The sequence below is a fragment of the Melopsittacus undulatus genome, chromosome 1, assembly GCF_012275295.1.
Source record: "Melopsittacus undulatus isolate bMelUnd1 chromosome 1, bMelUnd1.mat.Z, whole genome shotgun sequence".
In the NCBI taxonomy this organism is placed as follows: domain Eukaryota; kingdom Metazoa; phylum Chordata; class Aves; order Psittaciformes; family Psittaculidae; genus Melopsittacus; species Melopsittacus undulatus.
This window is the reverse complement of record NC_047527.1, coordinates 154505671-154529239: the sequence shown is the minus strand read 5'-3', so window position 1 is coordinate 154529239 and position 23569 is coordinate 154505671. Positions and strand designations below refer to the sequence as shown.

At 43.6% G+C, this 23569-nt stretch overlaps 2 protein-coding genes across 4 annotated transcripts in view; one reads left to right on the top strand and one right to left on the bottom strand.

Annotated features, from left to right (window-relative positions):
• The window catches only part of ANLN (anillin, actin binding protein), an 819922-nt gene that overhangs the window by 258474 nt on the left and 537879 nt on the right, over nt 1-23569 (top strand). The window lies entirely within an intron of this gene.
• The window catches only part of ELMO1 (engulfment and cell motility 1), a 247265-nt gene that overhangs the window by 143958 nt on the left and 79738 nt on the right, over nt 1-23569 (bottom strand). For both annotated transcript variants that reach the window (XM_034062009.1, XM_034062008.1), the window contains exons 8-14: nt 19677-19712; nt 12949-13048; nt 8921-9072; nt 8484-8562; nt 5451-5501; nt 3957-4079; nt 2511-2642 (exon numbers count right to left, since the gene is read on the bottom strand). In XM_034062009.1, the coding sequence (XP_033917900.1) occupies nt 2511-2642; nt 3957-4079; nt 5451-5501; nt 8484-8562; nt 8921-9072; nt 12949-13048; nt 19677-19712 (673 nt within the window). The remainder of the gene's footprint in view (nt 1-2510; nt 2643-3956; nt 4080-5450; nt 5502-8483; nt 8563-8920; nt 9073-12948; nt 13049-19676; nt 19713-23569) is intronic.

Below are 23569 nucleotides of genomic sequence, written 5' to 3'. Positions count from 1 at the left end.
GAATGCCTGCAATACAAAGGTAACTGAAGAAATACCAGTACTTTGTGTGTTATGCTATTTACTGTCCTTTAAATCTTGCAACAGGCAAAGAAACCCATGAGGAATGAGAGGAGGGGGAGCAGAGTGATATGCACATTTAAGTAACATGCATACGTATCTGGTTGCATGCATGAGATGGGAAACTGCACAGGCTTAAAACCACCCCAAACAACCCTATTTTCAGGTATTAACAATAAATTGAATTTACACTTTCACAAAACTACCATCGCTTCAATGCCAAACAAGCTGTGTGGAATCAGCTATACCCATCAAGACTTGAAACAGATGAAGCCCACATTACAAAAGAAGAGAGATGTCATTTTGTCTGACCAGTGTTGGGTATATGACTGTACATAATAGCACAGAAAGATGTCCAAGATCCACCTCTAAGAGAAGGGGTCAGAAAACCATTAGCAGTACAAGAACTACTCTGTTAGGATACACTTGGAACAAACCACTCAGCCCCACTACACTCAAATCCATGGAGCTGGCCTGCCCCCACGAGTTTGTAACTGGGATGGACAAAGCAAACAAGCAGCCAACAAGCAAACCACACAGTGAAATCATACATAGTATATGATGGGCTTTTAACTCTGTTCTCCTCTGGAAGGACTAAAGCTAAGAGCGCAGTAAACAGTAAAAGGCTGGCTTATTCATTTCAACAATGTGCAAACTGTTATCTGCCCATAGCTCCTGACAAACAATTCTCATAAACCACATGCAGCTGCATGGTAAACAAGAGCAGCAGCTTTAACATCTGGATTTGCTGGTCACTATGGTTCTGGTCACTAACAGTGCATCTGACCCAGGTGCCTCCTCTTCTGTGCAATTATTAGCTCAGATCAACAGCACCAGCTTTATACAAACCAAGCAGCTCCTCCAGCACACAGACACCATCCTGGCCAGGCTTTTCTGCTTACAGTGCTCCATCTTTGTTAACAGAATGAAGTGTCTCAGGCTTCCTCCCAGCCATTTTAAACCTAATGCCTCCAAACCCCAGTAATCCTCTTGTTACCACTCCGGATCAGCAGAAAACAGCCCCATGATCCCACCTGGATGAGAAGCTATGGAGTCACAAAATCCCACACTCGTTTGGGTTGGAAGGGATCTTAAAGCTCACCCAGTTCCAGCCCCTGCCATGGGCAGGGACACCTTCCACTGCAGCAGGATGCTCCAGTGCATGGCAAACAGTAACTTAAACCAATGAAACTATGGTTATGGGTAAGAACACAGTAGGTCACACACCTTGGGGCCTTAACAGCACCAAGCACAGGATGGGTATGAGAGCGAGGTTTGTGACTTCTGTATTTCTGCCTCTCAGGTTTGGACACACACTGATGCTTTGCTGCTGTTGTTCACATCTGCAGAACATGGCCTGAGCTGCGATTCAAGCCTAAGTTCTTCTCATTGGACCTTTAAGGACATTTACTAAAGCTCATCTTTTACACATCTGCAGAGGTCGGAAAACAAACTAAAGCCCCACAAGCAACTAAAGAAATCCAGACTGCAAGAAAGCATCTCTGTCACAGAGCCCATGCAAGCCTGAAAACCACTCAAACACAGGAACAAGCTATTACTGCAGAAGGAAACCACAGCTGATCAGTAAGTGCCAGACAGAAAGGAAACTCTATTTACAGCACACTGTATAACAAACTAAGGCAAATTCAGTAAACTTTTATCACCCAAGTGGTATTCTTTAGCCTAAGCACCAAACATCTTCCAGCATTCAACTGAGAAATGGGAATTCACAGTGCAGAACAGTTCTTTCTACATTTCTAAGGCTGAAATGACTCTACACATGCAAGTGAGCTATTGAACTGTTGTGAACAGCCTGCATCTGGTATGATGCTAGTGCCCTCTGCTGTGAACTACTACAAACTAGACAGCAGCTTTCTCTGGAGATGAGGTACTCCAAATAGCATCAAGCCACATAAACACAGTAAATCAAGGGTTATGAAATGTCATATAAAACTATGTGCTTCAATCACAGGTAATTATTTCTTCCAATTAGAATCACAGAATCATTGAGGTTGGAAAAGACCTTTAAGTTCATCAAAAGGCCAACTGATAACCCAGCACTGCCACACTATCACTAAATCCCATCCCTAAGCATCACACCTACACATATCCAGGGCCAGTGCCTGCAGCCCTGCCCTGGGCAGCCTGTTCCAATGCCTGAGCACCCTGTGGGGCAGGAATTGTTCCTCAGCTCCATCTAAACCTGCCCTGGTGCAGCTTGAGGCCGTTTCCTCTTGTCCCATCCCTTGTTCCTTGGGAGCAGAGCCCAGCCCCTCCTGTCTCCATCCTCCTGTTAGGCACTTGGAGGGAGCCATCAGGTCCCCCCTGAGCCTTCTCTTCTCCATCTGAACCCCCCAGGTCCCTCAGCTGTTCCCCATCTCTCTTGTACTCCAGGCCCTGCACAATGGATGCCCTCACCCACTTTCAATGCACAGCCACACAAAGATACTCACAATAAAGCCAAGCTTTTTATAGTCCCGAGTGTACATGGATTTGCGTTTCTCAATGCTGCCACTGCTGTTGTTAGGTTCAGATTCTGCATCAAAGGCGATTCGTCGGAGTTCAAAGATGATATCCCGCTGAGCCTGTGACAAACCAACGTTAAAGAATGGGTTAAAACCTCTCACTTCAATAACCAATATCACAAAAGCTGTTTAAAAACACTGTCCTGCCTCCAAAGCCCAACCTTTCTTTGTCTGAATCCCCTACTTCATACTCAGAGACAGGCAGCAAAATAACTTTGTGGTTCCCCATTTTGCAAAGTCTTCACATGTGGTGGGGTTCACATGCAGATGCTGAAGTGCTGACTTCCAGAAACTGGACTACACCTTAATTTAAACCACAGGCATGAAGCTACAGGAGCCAAGAGATCACACACATTCCAAACTGAGGTGGTATTTCACCACTTCACTGCCTAAAACTGAAATGGCTCAGCTCTATGCATCCCTTTTGGTAACTGCACACATCTGTTAGCACAGCAATGGGCAAGAGAGGAATCAGTGCAGTTACACATCACTAGAAGCGTCTGAAGAGAGTGACACCCACCCCAGCATCACTACTAACACCCCCATGTCAGTCACTGTCTATGGAGGTAGGCACTAGTTAACTGTGTGCACGTTCCCAAGAGTCAAACCTTCCTGCCTCAAACTTCAGAACAGGAAGGGTAAAATCCTATAGCATAAGGTTACTCATGATTAAAACCATCTCACCCTCCCACCTCCTCCAAATTATCAGCAGGTCTTAACTTCCTCTTAGAACTGCAATCAAGCTCCTCCTTGTTGTTTGGCCTAAAGAAAAAGGCCACAAAAACTAAAGTAACAAGACCCATCTCCTCTATGGCTCACAGACTCAATATTTAAACCTGTATCTCTAAAGCGAGCATCTCTCTTAGCACAATGAACAACATTAAAGCTGGTGTTTGGACACAGCCAGCCATAAACAAATTAACAACTATTACACAGGTGCCCAGTAACAAAACCAGGTTTTACAGTAGCACAAATTAAGTTCAACTCTATCAGGTCAGAGAGTTTTCATTTAAATATTTGTTCCAGCTCTACAGAAGTACATTTACAAAGGACCACACATCAATGCTGCTTCTGAGAAGTACACGGAAGTAACAAATGCTGCTCAGAGTTTTAGCTCAGGATGACACCCAATTCAGTTCATGAAGCCATCTGCTATGGAGAAAAGCCTGGCCATTTTGTTGTACCTTTGCACATGGAATGTAATAGCCAATACATCTTCTAACAACCAGAAAACATAACCTGCTTCGTAACATAATGAATGAATGAATCAATTGTACAAACATTCCCAGTGCCTTTTCCTCCATGAAGAGTTTCAGGTACAGCAATGAGCAGTGGCCCTCTTCCTGTTCTGACCAGATCATGCCAGATGCTTACCTGATCCTGTGGATCCATTTTTGTCATCATTCTATCTTCCAGAAGGTTAAAGGTAAGTACTTGAAGAACATAAAGCTGGTGTGCCATTTCATTATTGATGGCCCTCTGTGCCCTGATAACATGCTGCAAGGAAGGAGAGAGCCCAGTGAATGCCATCTTATCAGGATATCCCAGCACACACACTCGGGTGTTTCCTCTTCTGTAAGTATGTACTCTATGCAACAGTGCAAAAGAAGGAGTAATCAAACCAGGACAAGCACTACTGAGTTAGGTACTAGATAAGGAACTTGAATGGGTAGGACTCTACAATAACTGTGTGCTTAAACCTTCTCCTCCTTGGCACTAGATAGAGCCTGTGCCCATTTTGAGAAGTGGGGTAAACTGTCCTGAGAAGTCACTTTGAAGGAAAATTAACTCCTTGCCAAGGGCCTCAGAGCCCTGTATGAAAATAAGTATATATTAGGAAATCATTTAAGAGAGTAACTGCCTGAACACGAAAGTATTCGAGCTGCAAACATGGCCAGCAAATACAGGGATATAACAGGGCTCTGGCTGCAGGAGTTAACATCAAACATCGCATCACAGTCTCACCTCTACCAGGTAACTCCATTCTGCAGGAGGAAGAAATACATTCAAGCAATGTCCTGTATGTGCAGAATTAGTCCCATGCAGAAAGCAGATACCAAACTGATGAACAACTGAAACATCCCTGCTGTGCCAAAGCCCCACAAGTTTAGGAGATGGAGAAAAGCAACCGATAACATACAGCTCCAGAGAATAAAAGAAGCTGTCTGCCAAAAGGCACCAGAGCATGTTATGATAGTAAATGAACACCTGAGAATATCATCCATGTGCTTACACCACACTTGCTATGGACACAGCAGGGTAAAAGCATGCCTTCTGAAACATGCCTTCTGAAACAAATCCTGAGGGGTTCTGTATGGATCCCTGAAATTATGATAGGGAATGAGGGAGAGAGCAAGGGCTTGTTTGGTTGTTGTTTGGTTTGGTTTTCATTGTCTGGTATCTTATAAGACAGAAAGAGTTCTTTCCCTTGTTCCCTTACAGATGTAGATACCCTAGAGTCAAAGGTAAAAACCCTCTGGTTTTCCATGATAGCAGATGCAAGTCTTCTATGCTACATTCATGAGCTTCACCCTGTGCTGTATTTCAAGCTTCTTTTGTGCAAGTGGAGACAAAATGTGTGCAACTTTATAACAGGACGAAATAATCTGAAGAACTGAAAAAAAGAAGTATTCAGTGTTATATTTTCATGAAGAAACCACTATTTATTTGCCTGGAAAAACACCCTTTCTGGCAACCAGTTTTCAATCTATTCAACAACCAAACCTTTATTTGTGTACTACAGGCTTCAAAACAGATCAAACCACAAGTGTAACTGAAATGCATTAAGACAAAAGCAATGAACACCAAAACTGGAGTCACCCTTTCTCTCTGCTAGTGAAAAGTAACTTGTGAAACTGATATACTTACAGTTAAGATGATGGAGCGAAGCTGCTTTTGTGCCAAAATGTTTGCCATTTCCTGATTCAGATTGAAATAAAAACAAAAATTAGCCAGAAGCAGATATTTTTGTGCCATACCTATGAGAACAGTGACTTAAAATGTTTTATTCTCCTGTTTCAGCAGTGCTACTTATAAGCTATACATCAGCTATATCAGCAAGAAATAGCATTTGCCATAATGAAGCAGTTCTGGGTTGTAGGCTGATGAACTGAGTGAAAGTTAGAGCACATGACTGTAAGTAAACATCTCATTTGATGTCTTGTTTTAAAGTCCTGGCTGGCTCCCATTATATGCTTCGTTCTGTGTTTGCAGGGGGACAGCTGGAATTAGTAAATCATTGATTGGAAACTGGGCTCATGTGTCACAGCCTTACATAATACAGCACAACAAATCACATCAATGCTGACACATGCTTAATTCTAACTGTGAGACAGGATGCAGCCATGGGTGTTGACTGTTTTCTTTATACCACATAAGGGGTGCTGCAACAGAACATGGGAATTATAAGGAAGGGACCAAAGACAAGAGAAACTCAGCTTTAGTTTTAAGCCTTTTCTGGCTGAGCAGGTTTCAGCTGCACTTAACGTCAAGAGAATGAATGATACAGATGTTCCATCACTTCTGGAAATGCTCAGCTGAGCTGCAGGGGGAGTGCCAAGCACATCATTTACTTCATGTTACAGGGACCAGACTGGCTGGGTCACTGCCAAAAGAGGGACAGCTGAAGCATATGAGGTAACCTTGTCTCCATTCCAGGCAAGAGAAAGGGAATGCTTTTATTTGGCTCTTTGGAGAGGATTATCAAATTGTCACTTCTCTCTTATACCGGTAATTTAAAAAGCTGTTATGGGGATACTGGTTTTTGTCACTGGACCAACACCTGATCAGAGCAACAAGCGTTCACAAAACCAGTTAGTGCATCCAAATCAACCTCCTCTCTGAGCAAGCTCTATGGCTCTTAGCAGAGCTCCCTCTTCTAAAGTATTGTAGTAACAGAGGAGAACAACAATTATGTGACAAAACTGCCACCTCATTTCCCATAGCAAACACGGCTGCAAAAATGCAGAGAATTGCCAAAAGGTTTGCACCATTCCCAGTATCATTTCAATGCTCTGCATCATGCTGGTCTCCGTAAGACAGCAGCAGAGATGGGGCCAAAGCTTCAAGAGTCATACAGGGTTTGGTGCAGTTTCTCACTCCTAACCCCATTAGTGGTGAGGGCTGAAGCTTAACTTTGGAGTATCTACCAGCAGGTAACTACATGAGACTGCATCACCTCAGTTTGCTGTCTTAGACAGACAGAATTCAGTAAACAATGCCAGTTAACCTTATCCTGAAGCTAATGGGCATCTACCTCCTTCCATGTATGGTTTAATAATTGAAGACAGCATAAAGAGAAACCTAACAGATTCCAGCCAGTTATTATAGATTATTAAAGGCTGAAGGATGTTTCCTGCAAGCGTTAGAGCTATCAGGCTTCAAGCCAAACCAGATCATTATATTCTGCTGATCTGGTTTTATGCCAAAACTGAAAGAAAACCTTTATCCCAATTTTAATTCATTAGGTGCCTTATGCCCTTCCTAACCGAGGACTGTATTGGAGGAGAAGAAAAAGAGGAATGGGAACAAAAAATCTGCCTTTTTTTTCTAATTAAATCAGTTTTACTTTCCTCTGTTTTCCATTTTAAAAATACTTTTGAAGCCAAACAGAAAAATGCCCCATGAGGGCTTTGATGTTTGGTTAAACACCCTCCAGCATTTAAACCCATAAATACATCTAAGGAGAGTCCTCGTCAGAACTGATCAGCAGGTCTCAATGGAGTCAGTGAACTCTGAATGCCACCCCTGGAGTTATCATCACTGTTCTTGGTGAGCAAAGCGTTAAAGAAACGAATGACTGAATACATTTTGACACAGACTAATGACTTCATAAACATGGCTAAAGCTTCCCTATTCCATAGCACACTGCATTCCACCCTCCTTAAACAGCAACCAGCAATCTTAAAATACTTCTTTTTGGGACTGCTGATCTCTGGCACTGAAGTTAACTTAAAATAGGCCACTATAAAAGTCACTAAATGCTCACATGGCAAGATGTTTCCATGCCCAAAAGGAACACATTCTTTATTAAAAAATCCTGGGGGAAACAGTTTACCAAAAAATAGCTGGTTTTACAAGCTGTGCTGGCAAAGACTTCAGTACAATAAACACTACAGCCAGCCACAGTCAATATGGTTCATGTGAGGTTACAGGGACCTACAAAAGCACAGAAGAATGCTTATTTCCTACTGATATTGGTGCAAGATGGAGGGAGCTCCATTAGAATAAATCATATAGCAGCATGAAGCAACTGAACAAGTTTCAGATGGAACTATCTGCAGGAAAAGTGTGACTGGGTGTCCTGGGTTCAGTAGGAGAAGTCATTTTCTCCTTCTCAGTAGCTGGTGCAGTGCTTTCAGCCTGGGAACAGTGCTGATAACACCAATGGGTTTAGTTGCTGCTCAGTGGTGTTTAGCTTGACCAAGGACTTTGTGAGTCTCATGCTCTGCCAGGGAGGAGGGAAGACAGGAGGAAGCAGAGCCAGGACACCTGACCCAAACTAACCAAAGAGGTATGTCATGCCCACTATATAAACTGGGGGCAGTTACTCAGAAGGGCTGAGATCACTGCTGGGGTCATTCTGGGTGTTGGTCAGTGGGTGGTGAGCGGTTGTATTCTATCCCCTTGTTATTTCCCTTCTCATTATTATTATTGGTGGTAGCAGCAGTGGTTTGTGTTATACCTTAGTTACTGGACTGCTCTTATCTCAACCTGTGGGAGTCACATTCTTTCCATTCTCCTCCCTATCCCTCAGGGAGCGGGGAGGGGGAAAAGTGAGGAAGAAGGGGGAGTGAGAGAACAGCTGCATGGTTCTGAGTTACCAGCTGGGCTTAAACCACAACACTGGCGACAACTGCAGATATGAGTATGACACACTACAGATATATAGGAACAACTTACCTGCCTCTTGTCATCCGGTGCTTTAAGGAAGAGCGCATTGATCACTGCAATGGTGTATGTCTGGATTTCTTGGTCTGTCCTGTTTGGAATAAAATGATAAACATGAGACAAAACATGAGTACACACAGCTATAGAAACTGATCTTCCAGTTGCATTTCTGAAGGTAGAAATGGAGAGACTGTTTGCACACAACATTAACCATGTACAAGTTAGTTAATGGGTCCTGGATGCCTCCACTATTAAGAAAGATGTTCCAGATTCAGCATTCAAGAAAGGTGGAATCAATCACATCCTTAAAGTGCCACTCATATATAGCAGATACAGGAGTTGTACAGGAGGTTTCCTGTCTTTATACCACTCCTTTTTCCAAATGCTGTGCTTATTTGGGGTGGGAGGAGGGAATTCCACTGTATGAGGTGGCAGCTGAAGACACTCACCCCTGCAGATGTGGGATTAGCTGCCCAATTGTGATCTCCTGTGCCACCTTCTGATACAGGTCATGGCTATTGAGCACCATCGATTCCAGGATTGCTAGTGACCGTTGCAAGATAGAGATGTCCGAGGCGAATTTGTTCACGTAGCTCGCTATCTACAAATGCAAACAGATGGAGGATTGACATCTTGTCATGAAAGGGAGGAAAGAGAAGAAGTAAAACTATGGACATGGCTCAAAGGCACTAAACTAGTCTTGTCCACATAGCGGGTACCAGTGAATACCTGGCAGCAATCAACCAGGCACCGCAGATACCTTCGCAGGACAGAGTGGCACAGATTATTCAGCTGGCACAAATCACCACAGACTGATGTCAATATTCATAGTGCCAAAATCTGTGCTCCAATGTTACATGATGTCCATGATAAAACAACACTAAAGAACTGGAACAGTGTTATTCTTTTGTGAGGAAAACTTTGGAAAAGGCAAGGACAATATTTACTGTCTCTGAGCAAAGAGCTAGACTCAAGGCAAATGTTTCAAAAGAGAAACTGACATTTATCTCTTAGACAAAACCCATTTTCCCCCCTCCTGCCCCTTCTTGTTACCAACAAAACCAAAAGCTCTCCCCAAAAAGCTCTGTTGATGCTCGGTTATCAGCACGACCGGTTCCACAACTCTGCCCAGAGTCCAGACTAGCTCCATGCTCATGCATTAAGAACCCTCACTTTTACTGCAGGCCACCACAGACGAATGGCATGTTAATTAAACTCTGCTGTGTCTGAAGTGTGGCAATGCCATGCTGCACACCCATCTGCAGAGCCAACACAGATGGGCAGCAAGATGGGCACTGGAAGCCCATGCTTCCAGGGACACAGCTACCATGGACCCAGCTTCCTGGGAAGCTGCTCGCCTGGGTTTTCCTTGGATGCATCGATATGAGCACAGTCAGGATGAACAGTACCCGAGCAAGCACAGACAGACAGAAGAATGTTGTGTGACCACAGTTATTTGCTCTTTACAGCCAAGTAACAGACTGCAGTGGCCCTGTCTCAAGTTTGATGCGTTCCTTCCAGAAGACATAAAAACCCAAGCGCTCTTAGTACTCATGCTACAAGCCATTAATGTGGTTATACTGTTTCTGCTTAGGCCTTGGCATTGTCTTCCCTTCGAAGGAAGAAAGGCAGTGCCCTATGCTTGGAAAAGCTGCCTGTAAAATTCACAGTTAAATCCTGACACGTGGACAGCAAAACTGCTCCACGCTTGTGATGTTTTGAATAGCAGTGAGGAAGCAGAACACCCTTCCTGCAGCTTGGATTGCAGATGACAAGGAAAAAGGGACAGATGTTTCTTCTAATCTACTGCTGCACCACTGTTTGCTCTGCTGCTTGGTTTGTATTATCCCAACAGGACCATGCTTTGCTGAATCTAATGGAGCTCAGGGAGTACACTGACTTTACAGAAAATAAAGAACCAACCCATGCATGCATAGAGGAAAAAAGCAACTTAGTATTAGACTTTTTCTACTCTGGACTTTCAGTATCTGCAGTCTGCAAGCCCTGAACCAAAGCAATACTTACAGTAGTGAATGATGCACATTGTGCTGCATAAAGCAAGCAGCGATACCTGAGCAGCACTGTACTGCACTGCCTCTTTTAATGGTTACCCAGGGTTTTATTGAAGCTGCCAAAAGTCCAGAATGCTCAAAATATGGACACTGCATACACAGAGCAACTCTGCACGGATCACACACTAAACCAAAGGAGCCATGGATGCCCATGGATCAGCTGTGCAGCAGGAACACAGCACATCCAGGCTGTCCCAGCTTGTCAGACTGCTGTCACCATCCTCTTCAGAAGCCCTGACACATGTATGAACTATTCTGGATTCCTCCCCATGATATTTCAAGTGAAGTAAACTCTTCACTGGGATATAACATATTCATCCCAGGGGCTGCAGAAGTGTAATAGTACAGATAACTGAAACCTCAGTCTAGGACAGGCTGCCCTAGATGTAATTTATTCTTCTGACCCTTGATAGCATCTTCTAACCATAAAACGCAAGGTAGGAAGCTGGTTTGTGTCACAGCTATGAGATACCACACTTAATATACATGTAAAACACCCACTAGGTAACTTGCATGTCAAGCTATGCATATTCATAACCACCTTGCTGAAGTATCAAAGTCTGGCCAGAAGTAACAGGCTTATCTACCCTGATAAATAAGGCATGATCAGCTCTAGAGAGAGCAAAACTGCATTAAAAAGAAATCCCATTAGCATACTTGAAGTTCTGGATGTGGAAAAGACAGACCCCTCTTGAAGAGACAAGCAGCAACAGGAGTCCCAGTCTGTGTTATTTGCTTCTCTCTGCTTATTGAGCACCACACACAGGGAGGGCTTTCAACATCCCCAAATACTCCTGCACTCATCTATCAAAACTCTAATAATAAAACCAATGCAAGCTCACAGAAACACAACCTCCCCCCCGACATAACCGACCTCATTGCTCTGCACTTTCCCATGAGGACCAGAGAGGGAGAACAACAAAGGGAACAGACTGGATTCTCTGAGCAGTGCTGTGCTCATTACATCACTTGTCTGCACCATTCTGATGGCCAGAAAAACCTGACCAAGTTCCACTCTCTGTGAAGTGCTAATGCATAGTAAAGCTTTAAAGTAGACATCTCATTTTCAAGCCAAGAATTGGAGTTGCACTTGACTACAGGAAGACCAATGGACAGTTGTGACACACGGAGATGCTCTCCCTGCTGCCACCCCCTTCTTCTGCACAGTACACGTTAGAGGCAAACAATTCATCAAAGTCAAGACCCTGCATCCCACAGTAATGATATAAACCATTCTAAGAGATATTTTTAACTACCTCAACCCATACTATGGGCTCGACTTCCCCTCTTACAGGAACCAAAGATGGGAGGACCAGATTTGGATGGTGTATTTGGATATCCAGTTACCAAGACATTTTCTAAGAACTGGGCATCCAAACCCTGCAGGAAACTATGGCAGCTGGAAACAAACTTTGTTGTCACATGCAAGGAAAAGGTCTTGAGAGAATCTTACAAATCATAAGAAGCTTTCTCAAATGATGCTCTTTTCCTTTAAGGTATATGAAGAAGTCCTTTTAAAACACCCCTACTATTTTCTTCACCATGGAAAGTTAACAACCATCACCATCATCTAAGACTTAAACACTGGTAAAAAGAGAACCCAAAATACAGGTCAATTACACTGTTTTTTTCTGACAAAGGGCATCCATCATTTCTAATGACCAAACCTGAGCTTTAATACCTAATGCTCTTTTCATAATTAATTCTTTCACTTTTGGCAACAAAAGGACATTTCTACTTGGGTGTGGGTTGATTTTTATTCCCCTACACGTTAAATGGAAAGGATTAAGTCAGTAACAAATCCTGTTAAATCTCTGTACTTGCACTCCCATGAAACACTCCCATGTTTCTGCTGCTTTCGAGCATCTCCTACACCTAACACAACAGATGTTGCCAAGCTGTGGAAAGAGCTGCTTCAAACCCACAGACCTCAGCTCCAAGATTCATGGTGTGGGGCAGAGTTCAACTGCATAAACTCAGTAGACAGCAGCTTAATTTCAATTTGTAAATCAATTCCTTTTCCTTCCTCCCATATGCCCAGAGGGAACATTTTGGCACTGGTTTTGTTTCAACAAAGATGGCATCATTCATTTTCATTTACATTAAACCAAGACTAGTTTCTGCTTTAACTGCACAGTATCTGCACAGGGAGGTCACACTCTAACTGAGCAAGCTATTTCTTGTGTAATGTGTTGATCCCATTTCCCTCCCATTGATCACTGGGGAAGTTGGGTCAGATCCTGCAACTACAAATACTTCTGGTTTGAAACAGCACTTGAATCATATTTCCATGTGGCAATGGCCTAAATAATGTACCTGGGGGGGAAAAGAACATGAAATAAAACACTGACTCACCTCAAAAATGTACAGTGAGACAGAACAGAGAGAGCTCATTACAAATTTACCTTCTTAATGAATGCCACAGAGAATGTATCCCACGATACAATCCCATGATCCATCAGCTCAACAAAGGCAGTCAGTGTAAAGGACAACATATCTCCAAAGCTGCAAGAGACAGGAGTCAGGATAACATTTACCAGTAGTGCAGCAGGGCAATGACCGAGGGAATAAAGCAGCAGGAAGCTTTCAGAAAGGCAGGAAAATGAAGCCAATCACAGACTAAGAGGTAGCAGAAGAGCAAGAGAGGCCGTGCAACAGTCTCCAAACCAGTTTAGCATGGACACCAAGAACAGTCACCTGCAAGAACGCACTTTGCTAAGAGAAGAGGAACACTGCATGCAATGCCCAAGGAAATCAGAGTCTAAATTCAACTTCTCGCACAGGTTCAGCAGTTTAGAGCTAATGGAAGAAGTGAGGTTTGCTTAGCAGCTTATGGAAATGTTCCTAACTGAAGCTCATACAGAGGGGCCGCAGTTTGGTACCTCTGCATCAAGCAGATTGGCAGAAAGGGGACTGTTTGTGCCTTCTTTTGTAAGGCAACAAATACATTTTTAAGACTATAAACTATATAAACTATATTCCTTGAACCTAAAGATGCATCTCCTTTTGTTTGCCTATGGCAACAGTGTCAAGCAACTTTCAAAGCTTATCCAAACACACAGTTCCAATTGTTTAGGCCACTGCACTGCATTTTACACCTGGAAACTTAAGATTCTGGGCATCTTTGCATGAACTCAACTGAACTCAAAGCAGGCTTAGACTCAACACAAATGACGCGCTCTAACCTGAATAGGAATCTCCCAGGTTGAAAACCAGCTTTTAAAGATCAGCTGAAGTTCTCTATATATAACCAGGGCACCTGTCTGTGTCATCAAAGAGCATGAATAGTCCCAGTGATTTGAATACAACAGCTCACCTAATAAAAAGATAAAACTCAGACTGGAACTGCAATGCTCCATGTGCTGAAAACCTGAGTCCAGTACTTGTTAAGCAATTTGGTGTTTGGTAATCCTGATTCTGTGCTTTGCTCTCCTAGTGTCCCGCACCAACCTGCACAAGTAAGTGAAGATCCACTCAGATGGGAGACATTTGCAGCAGGTCAGGGGAATAAGGCAGAAAACCAGTTTCCATGTAGCAGCTCCAATAGCCACTTCACTGGATTTGGTATCATCTGTCTTTTAGGGATGTCTGAGGGTAAGACACAGCCTTTAGCAGCACCTTCATTTAAGAAAGGAGCTCTTATTCATCAGAACTCCACAGATGCTCTCCACTAAAAATGCCACCAGAGAGCAAGAAAAACACCATTTCCTTATAAAAAATAAAGTGTCTTTAAAACCCACATGGTAATGCTGCAAGGAATCACTTGTTCATGTTCTGTTCAGCAAATACAGGCTATGGAAAGGTTTGGGGCTGTTTGGGGAGGTGCTTCTGTTCGCTTGGCTTTTAATGCTGCAATAGTCTGTTAAGAATTGAATTAGACTTTAACTGTCATCATTCGCATTCCAGCTAACCAAGGATTTCATAACAAGACGACAATAACACCCTGCAGGAAATTTAATGAGCTCTGGTCCTGCCGTTTTCCCCACTCCATTTCTTCTGCATACAATGCTTATTTATGAACAAATAAATCAAACAGCACCCATAGGAAAGGCTTCCTTCTAAGAACTTGTACCCAATGCTCATGCATCTCCGTGGCAGAATACTTCCCAATAAATCCTGGTATTTTAAGAAGCTGGACTAAAGGAGATGCTAAGAAGAAAGGTACTAAAAAGATACAAAAAAATTACAAAAAGTATACAAAAAGATACAAAAATATACAAAAAGCTAGGTCATACAGGTTGAAAAGCAGATAAAAATATCTGGCCCAGCATGAAACTAAGCAGATGCTTTATCTCCCCTAGATCTCCTCCCATATTGTTTAAAAGTGTACTCAATTAACCTGTATTTAGCACATAACTACTCTGCTATAAACTAACTGTACATGAAAGCTAATCCCCACTAACAGTGGGTATAGTTTGGAGACCATATTAAACCTGCATATAGATATTCACCTTCAGCAGTGGCTGGAATGCAAAGGAATTAAACTAACCTGAACTCAACAGTCTCATGTATTCTTCTCATTAAAATGCCTGGTTAATCCTGCCCATTAATCCAGCTGGGAACCTGAAAACCTTTGCTATTAACACATAAACTTGTCTCGGTAGATGTGACAATGACAGGACAACTGGGGATGCGGGAGGTGAAAGCATCAGACACCCCACCAGGTGTCCCTCCAGTGACACTGCTTCAAACCACTGAGCAAAGAGGTAGGTGCAGCACTGGGACTATTCAAGCAGGAAGGAATACTCCAACCCTATACATTCTGCAGCGCTACATACAGAGACACAGCATGTACTTCATAATGCACAGCTATACACATGCGCCTGCACACACGTGTATACACTAAGTGGCACTGCAAAAGTCAAAAGCCAGGCTTAAGGGATAAGCATCAGGAATAGCACAGCCAGAAATGAAAGCAATCTCCAGGGTAACTAGAGCAAGATAAGGATTAAGGTATCTGGAGGGGGAAGGGAGCAGCGTTGATTCATTGTTCAGTGGTTAAACACAAGCAGATAGGTAGAAACAGACTGCCAAACAACCTATTTCAAGACAGACACACACATTCAAGCTATTGGGAACAGCAGACAGAACAGGCATTAGAAGTTCCAAGGGAATCAAAGCTTGCTCATCAAAGTGAGAATCCTGGAAAACACCCAGTAGGAGCTGACTGACCCCAATCTCAGTGTTTCAGTCAATAAATGGCAAAAGGAATGTGGCCTCGCTCTTCAGCAAACCTTTTTGGTCTAATGCATGGCACAAAGCGTGGCAGCTCCGTAAGCACCAAACCCATGCTGCTCCGGCAGTGACCAGAGAGATGCCCTGTGTAATTGCAGTTTCCTATCACCACCACTGACATTCTAATGATCTATGCTCTGGGGCAAGCTCCTTGCACAACCCCTCCTGCATACTGCAGGGCTCTGGCTCTTCGCCATGGACTCCATAGGGAACCTACTCACCAGCCTCTCACTTGCCTTCCTAGTACCATTTCCACATCATAAACCCTCTTTGTATCATGTGTGGTAAGCAATCCTCAGGTGTACATGTACATGCGTATGTATACAGCTATGTCTGGTATTTGGAAAGATGCCTAAAGCAATTTGGGTTTCTTATCAAAACACATTAATGGCACTTGAGCACTTAAATCCCCTAGATGATTTGGGGGGAAAACAAAGAAAAAAACCAAAAACCTCTCTCCATGTTTATACCAAAAAGAGTATTTTACTACTATTGAAAGATATTTGCCTGTTTAAATGATTCTTTAAATCAAGATTAATTAGGCTCAGCTGTCATAACAAAATTAAAGCCCGTATAAAGCTAAGTGGACTGTCTCACATGTTTTATATGACAGAAGCTGCATAAGAGAACTTGGAAATTAGCTGCTGCTTGTCTGTCACAACCAGGATACAGCCACCAGCCCATTAGGACTGGAAGCCAAGGACAGTACATCTTCAAAACAAACCATTTTTCACTGTCAAAACAGAACCAAAGCTGATCTCTAATTGTGCCTAAGGAAGGCTGCAGAAGGGAATGGGCAAGAGGTAACAAGGATTCTAGCCTGGCAGCAGATGCAGTAGTTAAGGAAGCAGTTAACTCTCTTATCATGCAGCAACTGTGCTCACAGCCCAGTACAGGGCAGCTGAAAGGCCTGACATCATTGAGGCCAACATCAAAGGGTAAAACCCAGCGTTTTAAGATGGAGTTGTCAAGGATAAATGGCCATGAATAAATTTAATCAGGGCAGCAGAATGTATCTAATCAGCACAGGACAAGAGCTCTGGAAAAGCCATGGGGGCAAGAACCCAAGTCTGAAATGAAGACTGATGATGTAGCAGGATGCTCAGCAAGCACCTTTTTATCGCTATGGCTCCTCTCCATTGCTTCTGCACTGCCTTGTTTCTTGTCACCTTTCCAAGGGTGAAGCTAAGCCACCATCAAATCAAACCTAGGAGCAATTTGCACCTCCTTGGTGCTCAGTACAGCTGAAAAGGACTGAACAACCTGTGGGGTGGCTGCCCCATCATCTCATGATGACAGGAAATGTGCTTAACTGCCACACTGTGACACAGATTCATGTATTGCTTCTCTCATGCCAAGCACCACTGAAATACTTCCTTGCGGTGCAGTTTCACCCCGTTCATTACAAGTGATTTCAAACCCCCTGCATTCCAAAAACCTGGAATACCTTCGTGCCCAGTCTTGGGGCTTCCCTGACCTCCAAAATGAACTCTGATTAAACAAAACAAGCTGCACATTTTAAACAGAACTGAAACTACTCTTGCATAAATCCGGATACTCTTATTATGGAGTATGACTAAATCCACTGTAAGGTACATTAAGCATTTGTCTGCATGGGAGACTAGCCCAGAGGAAATACTATACACTGTTTCTTCATGAAGATGTGATTAAAATTACCTTTTCCTTTATTCTCCACCTTTTAAGCTCCTGGTTTTGCTCATTTCATGGTAATTTCCTTAAATGGACCAGCTTCTCTTAAAAGACCAGGAACAACTAACTAAGCAGGGAAAACATCACTCTCCAGTCAGCTTGGTCTGACTGCAGCTTGGGTCTGCAATGCGAAGGGCATTTCATGGGACTTCTTCATTTTGTTTCAGCCAAGTATTAACCAACATGGAATAAATAAAACCCTGAAACAACTCAGGAACCCCTAAAACTGACAGGGCAGAGGAAAAGAAACCATTTAGAGGAACTTTCTTCAGTGGAGGAAGCCATTAAACAAGGGCTCTCTGTGAAAACCGGGTTTTAACTAAGTCAGGTGCAAGCTAAAACACAATACTGGCCGCTTGATGAAATACAGCATCCTGTGCATTGAAAGCAATTGGTGGCTGCTGCTACCATTTGGTTTCTTTAGGTTTCTACAGTCAAGACAGCAGGTGGAGCCTGCAAGATTTTAAAGCTTAGTTTAGTTCTGTATAGGTTCTGAGGGGTTTTATAGTAGTTCTTGTTTCATCCGACCTCTTCCCATTAATACATGGGTGAGAAATAGTCTGGGTGTTCAATAAGCACACTCACAGCGCACTAGTGCATATATTTCACTTTCAAAGTGTGCAAACAGGCCAGCTTCCAGGACTCTTGGCTTTGCATCCTGACCAATGGCTCTGATACACCTTTTAGTACAGGTCCCAAACTCAAGAGTCTGTTATTTGAACGTATATTTTCATGTACTATTGATGGAAATCAAACTATCAACCTATGTGCCCCAATGCAAACCAGCAGGATTCAACTTCCAAAGTTAGAATAAACTTCAGTCACATACACTTTACTACTGTATCCATTGATATGCTAGACCTACACTGATGAGTAAGAATCCTGTTCAAGTGGGTAATGCCTTGTTCCCACAAGTAACCAAAACTAAACTGTGTAAAGAAATAGTTAATGCAGCACATCAGTATGATCGGGTCCTAAACCTAGGGTGCAATCCAGCTCTGAGCCAGTACTTTAGTGCTGTCTTGAGAGCAATCACAGAATTTAACATAGAGAAGCCTGAGGATAACAGAATTGGGAAGGACAGAGATGCCGAAGGAGTAGAACTATCTGTCCACACAGAACTATTTCCACGGCAGAGGAAAACCGCACCATCCAAATGCACAGGAGCTACCTTTTCTCAGCAGAAGAGATGCTGCCAAGGATTCTGATGGCCTCATACCGTTTTAACCATTTTCCTCAGAATCTGAACTTTTCTATTATGAAACAAGTTACTTTGTACCAGGTTGAGAAAGCAAAAGGAACAGAAAGATTCAAGTCTGCTGCCAAATCTATTCTTACAAATTTATTGATTAGGTTTAAAATGAAATGTCTCAGAACTTGGTTTGTACTTTGTGAATGTATGATTTAGCATGGATTCAGATGGGAAGTGGCATTTCCTGTGTGAGAAACTCCATCAAGCTCTAAGTGACAGATCTGTGGTTAGCTGATTAATTACCCCTTGGCTTCCTTGGGTTTTAGCTATACTTGAGATGTCAGGCTTCCAAGCCAATCAAGATGGATTGGGTTAGGGTTAGGGTGGAGCATCTCTTGGGATCCCAATGGAGCATCTCTTGGGATCCCAATTTATCAAAGCCTGTGCTTGACTTGAAGCACACAGAAGATCAATTCCAAGGTGATTCAAAACCATCCCCAAGGAAATAAGCATGCTTCAGAACTTCCTGATATGAGGCCCTTTACTATAGCACTGTTTGCCTTTATGCAGTTATCTGCAACAGCTGGCATCACCTGGGACCAGCGAGCAACAGGAATTCAGACTGGCACAGTGAGCTGTACTTTCATCTCACTACCATGGACAATCAGAACTGCCTGCTATCAGCCATGTGAGCCAGACAAATTTAAAGGGGGGGATTAGGGAAGGTGGGAAACCTTTTGTTTGCTCCAATTAACACAGAAACCAAAGGAAAAGCCTGACTTGGGACACAGCAGCAGCCCTGCAGGAGTTACAGCAGTGAAGCACTCATTCCACAAGCAAAGCAAACCTCATCAGGCATCAAAGAGCAGAAAACAGAGAAGGTCAAGAGTCGCTGAATGAGTAAGCAGAGCTGCATCAAGATTAGTGAGAGGGTCTGAACCCGGTCATGCAACAGAGGAGGCAGTGCGCAAGGTGAGGGGCTGAGCGGGTTCTTACCAGGGCTTCATTATCTTCTGCAATTTCTGATAGCGTCTGCAAAAGTAAAACTTGCAGGTGAGAAACACGCTCTGAAACACCCATCCCCTCTTCACCTCTGCAGCCACACACCCGTACCCCATTCACATAGTGCACACACAGCCACGCAATAGGAGGCAGTGGATCACTAACAGGTTGCTGTGAACAGAAACTGCTCAGTCACTGCTAAACAACATTCAACATGAATTACATGTATTTGCTCAGAACACTTGTGTGAACTTCTGTGAGGAAAAAGGAGGAAGTGAAGGAACAGCTGACAGGTGAAATACATCAGATTTCTCTATAACCTGCTTCTCTTGACCCTTAAAGCTTGCCCAGGCATCCTAAATCAGGTAAGTAAGAGAAGTCTTTGGTACAAAGTAATAAAGGTTGACATGTTAAGTAATAAAGGTTTACATGTTAAGCAATACAGGCTTACAGGTTAAGCATTTTCTGTCTCTATGCTATAATATGTAGTCTGTTGCCTAAAAAGCTTCTATTTACTTCCAGTGTCCACCATTAATACTGATGTCACAGTTGTCAGCATGGCTGAAAGCTGTTGTGCAGCTAAGACTAACACAGACCAGAATCCTGACCTTCTGAAGTCAGGGACAGGTTTTCTTCAAAGGGAAGCTAAGAACTTCCCTTGGGTTTCTAACCACAGAGTTGCATTTACACAGCAGCTCAAAACTGTCTTGCACCCGCTCCATGTCACATTCATACAGTATGTCAGTCTCTGCCAGCAGAATGTGTGGTTGTACCTCTGGCTCTTTTGCTCTTAAAACTCACACAGTGATGGACATGCCCAGACCCAAGGTGCTGTAACCCACTATCACAATTTGCAAGTCGTCCTTCAGCTAATAACTAGCTTCAGAACTGATTACACTACAAAGCAAGCTGAAGAAAGAGACTAGCAACAGTGAAAATGGCATCAAAGAGAAATACCTTCTTTTTAGACCACCACTTAAACAAACAAGCAAACAAAAGATAAATATATCCATCTCCTACTTAACCACTTGTGTCTCCTAGAGCTGGTTCACAGCTGTAGTTCAGAGGGCTGGCTGCAGCTCCAGGCTGGGCAGCCCACCATTCAAAAGGATGCTTTAAGGGGTCCTCCTCCTTCCTCCCTGTCCCCTTCTCACCTAGAACTGACATTTTCACCACCACCCCCTCTTTTACTACAGCAGTAACTCCCACCTTGCATTTCCTATGCTGTTCACACGCAAGTCATGGTGTGCCTTATCCAGTGTCTGTTTACAGACTCTTTTCAAGAAGCAGTCTCAGGGAGGGCAGCTTTGGGGTTTGCTTGTAACCATCAGAGGAGGAAACACAGGAGGAGCATCACAGTGGTTTGAAATCCTTCACTGCCAGCTGTGTGTGCAGTACTCCTGGCTGGAGATAATGATGGCACAGTTTACCATGTACCCAAGCACACACTGGGCTACAGCCTAGCTCAGATTAGAAAAGTGACATTTTGTTCTTAAGATTTCATGGCTTTAGGTCTTTCATGCTACAACATCTATCTGTGCAGCCACAGTAATGAGCGCACAAAAAGCATCCCAATGAGTGCCTTGAAAAGGGGAGAAAATTACCCTCAACCTGCTGTTCGGAGCATTTCCCACTGCAGCACATCCCAACTTCAGCAGAAAGCCATGCCTGCGAAAGGAGCATTCCATACTGTGGCACCCTGCTAAACCATAACAAGAACACACCACAAATGGGTTTTGTCATCTCCCAGATGTACATGGATACAAGCAACCTTCTACAGCACATGCCAGCAAAGCTTCATAGCCTTAACATCTGCTTTGCACCCAGGTGCTTGCTTTGCAAAGCAGGAAGTAGACATGGAGCCTGTGTTTTGTCTGCCTGACAAACAAGTGTGATGGTCACAAGCTGGGAGAGCTTCAAAGGGCAGGCTCAGCTTTGCAGAGATCTTTCACAACAGGCTTACAATCAGGTGCATTTTCTCCTTGACTGAGCCCAGGGATTTAAAGAACAAACATCTGAGTCCTGGAACAAAACATTTAGGCAGCAGCTCTCTTAACATTTACACAGCTCTTATCCATCCTAAATTAACTGGCAATCAGTTACCTGGAGATCAGACCATGTCCAGTGCAAAAGAAAACACAAATTTAGACTAATATAGAGCAATAACTGAACAGTCTAAGGCTTTCTGGTGAAGCAACACACAGACAGCAAACTGACTTGAGGGGAAAGATAACCATCCTATTAGACCAAACATTTTGTACTAATATCACACTTTCCAAAGCAACAGATAAGAGCAGCAATCTAGGGCATCACATGTTGTTTCTTGTGCAAAAATGACGGTACAAGCACCAAAGATCCCCCAAATCTAAACCACAGCTGGGGCAACACATAGTGCACAGCAAGGCAACTCAAATGTTGTCCTGTAGTGGACCCACTGGAGTTAAAGCAGTCGCACCACCTCACTGCAACCAAGGCTTCTGAGACTGCACTGTTTAAACTGTGGTCCTGGAAAGGCAAAGGTGGAAGATCCTCATCTTCAGCAAAGATACCATCATCAGCAAAGGTGGAAGATACTGTACAACCTTCCTCCTCTTCACACAAGGAGGCACAAACACACAAAATGTCATCAGTTAAGTAATGTTAAGTTTGATGGCTTTGTAATGGAAAAGGATATAATATTCCCAGTGACCATATGGGGATGCCGTGTATAGCAACAGCGGACACACATTAGGAGGAGCTCTCCCCCATGTCTCCCAGTGCAGCAATACAGAATACCTGCTTGTCAGCTTGAAACTATGGGCGAGTTTGTTCATGGAGTTTCCTCTGAATCACTCCAGAGAAAAACTGATGGGATGATGAATGAACAACCTGTTAACCTTTTATCTAACCCACAGCGTTTGCTGTGCACAGGATACACCAGAAACTGGACTGGTGTGTGCTGAGAGGGAGGGTGGAATCCAAGCCTGAAAACCGGGGGGGAAACAAACCCAAAATGGAGAAAACCAAACCAAAATGCCACCCCCCACAAAGAAAATCCACTCCACCTTCTTCCTCTATGGGAGCTGCACTGAGATGGGGCTGCAGCCCTTTCCCATTCTCTTGTCCTTGCCATCGCCCCATTGCTATGGAAGATGACCTGATTTTACAGCCTCTGCTGGGTTTTTCCGCACAGACAGCAGTCACCTCTCCCAACATTCCACAAGCACTAAGAAATGAGGATTGCCTAAAACCCCAGCTGGACAAGAATCGATGCTGGCAGCAGTGTCAGCTTAAGTAACCTGTGCTGCCAAGTGAAGCTTCACAGGAATGGTGGAGCCTAACAGCCCAACACTGTCAAAGTACAAATCACTGTCCTTCCTGCATCACCTGCCTTCATTCCTGCTGGATTAGCAACCTGAGCTGGATCATTGAGCAGTCAGATGAGCACTGAAGATGACCAAGAGAGGGAAGCAGGCACTGCACAGCCAGGAATTCTCTATGTAAAAGCAAAGACATACCCGCTTAGCACTGCTCATACCTCCTGAAAATGCATTTTCCAGTGAGCTGTGCTTACACAACTGTTTTCTGGGGCAACACTGTGAGCTCCATCAAGGAAACTGAACTGGGTTATGGAATACTGCATTAAAAGTAGCCTTTATCATCACTTTTAATCATCTCCATCAGTTTTCCAGTCCCACTTGCTGGAAACAAAACTGGCAGAACTCCTCAGATGAAGCAAACAGGAACAAGTGGATGTGAGCAAGGGCTGCTTAAGTGTTTTGACAGCACGACTGAAATACTCATCAGTCTGGGATGGAAAATGCCATTAGCAGGTATGTGAGCAACTGTCCAGAACGAACAGTGTGTTAAAGTCAGACTAGCTCCAAACCTATCTGTCTTCAGTTTTC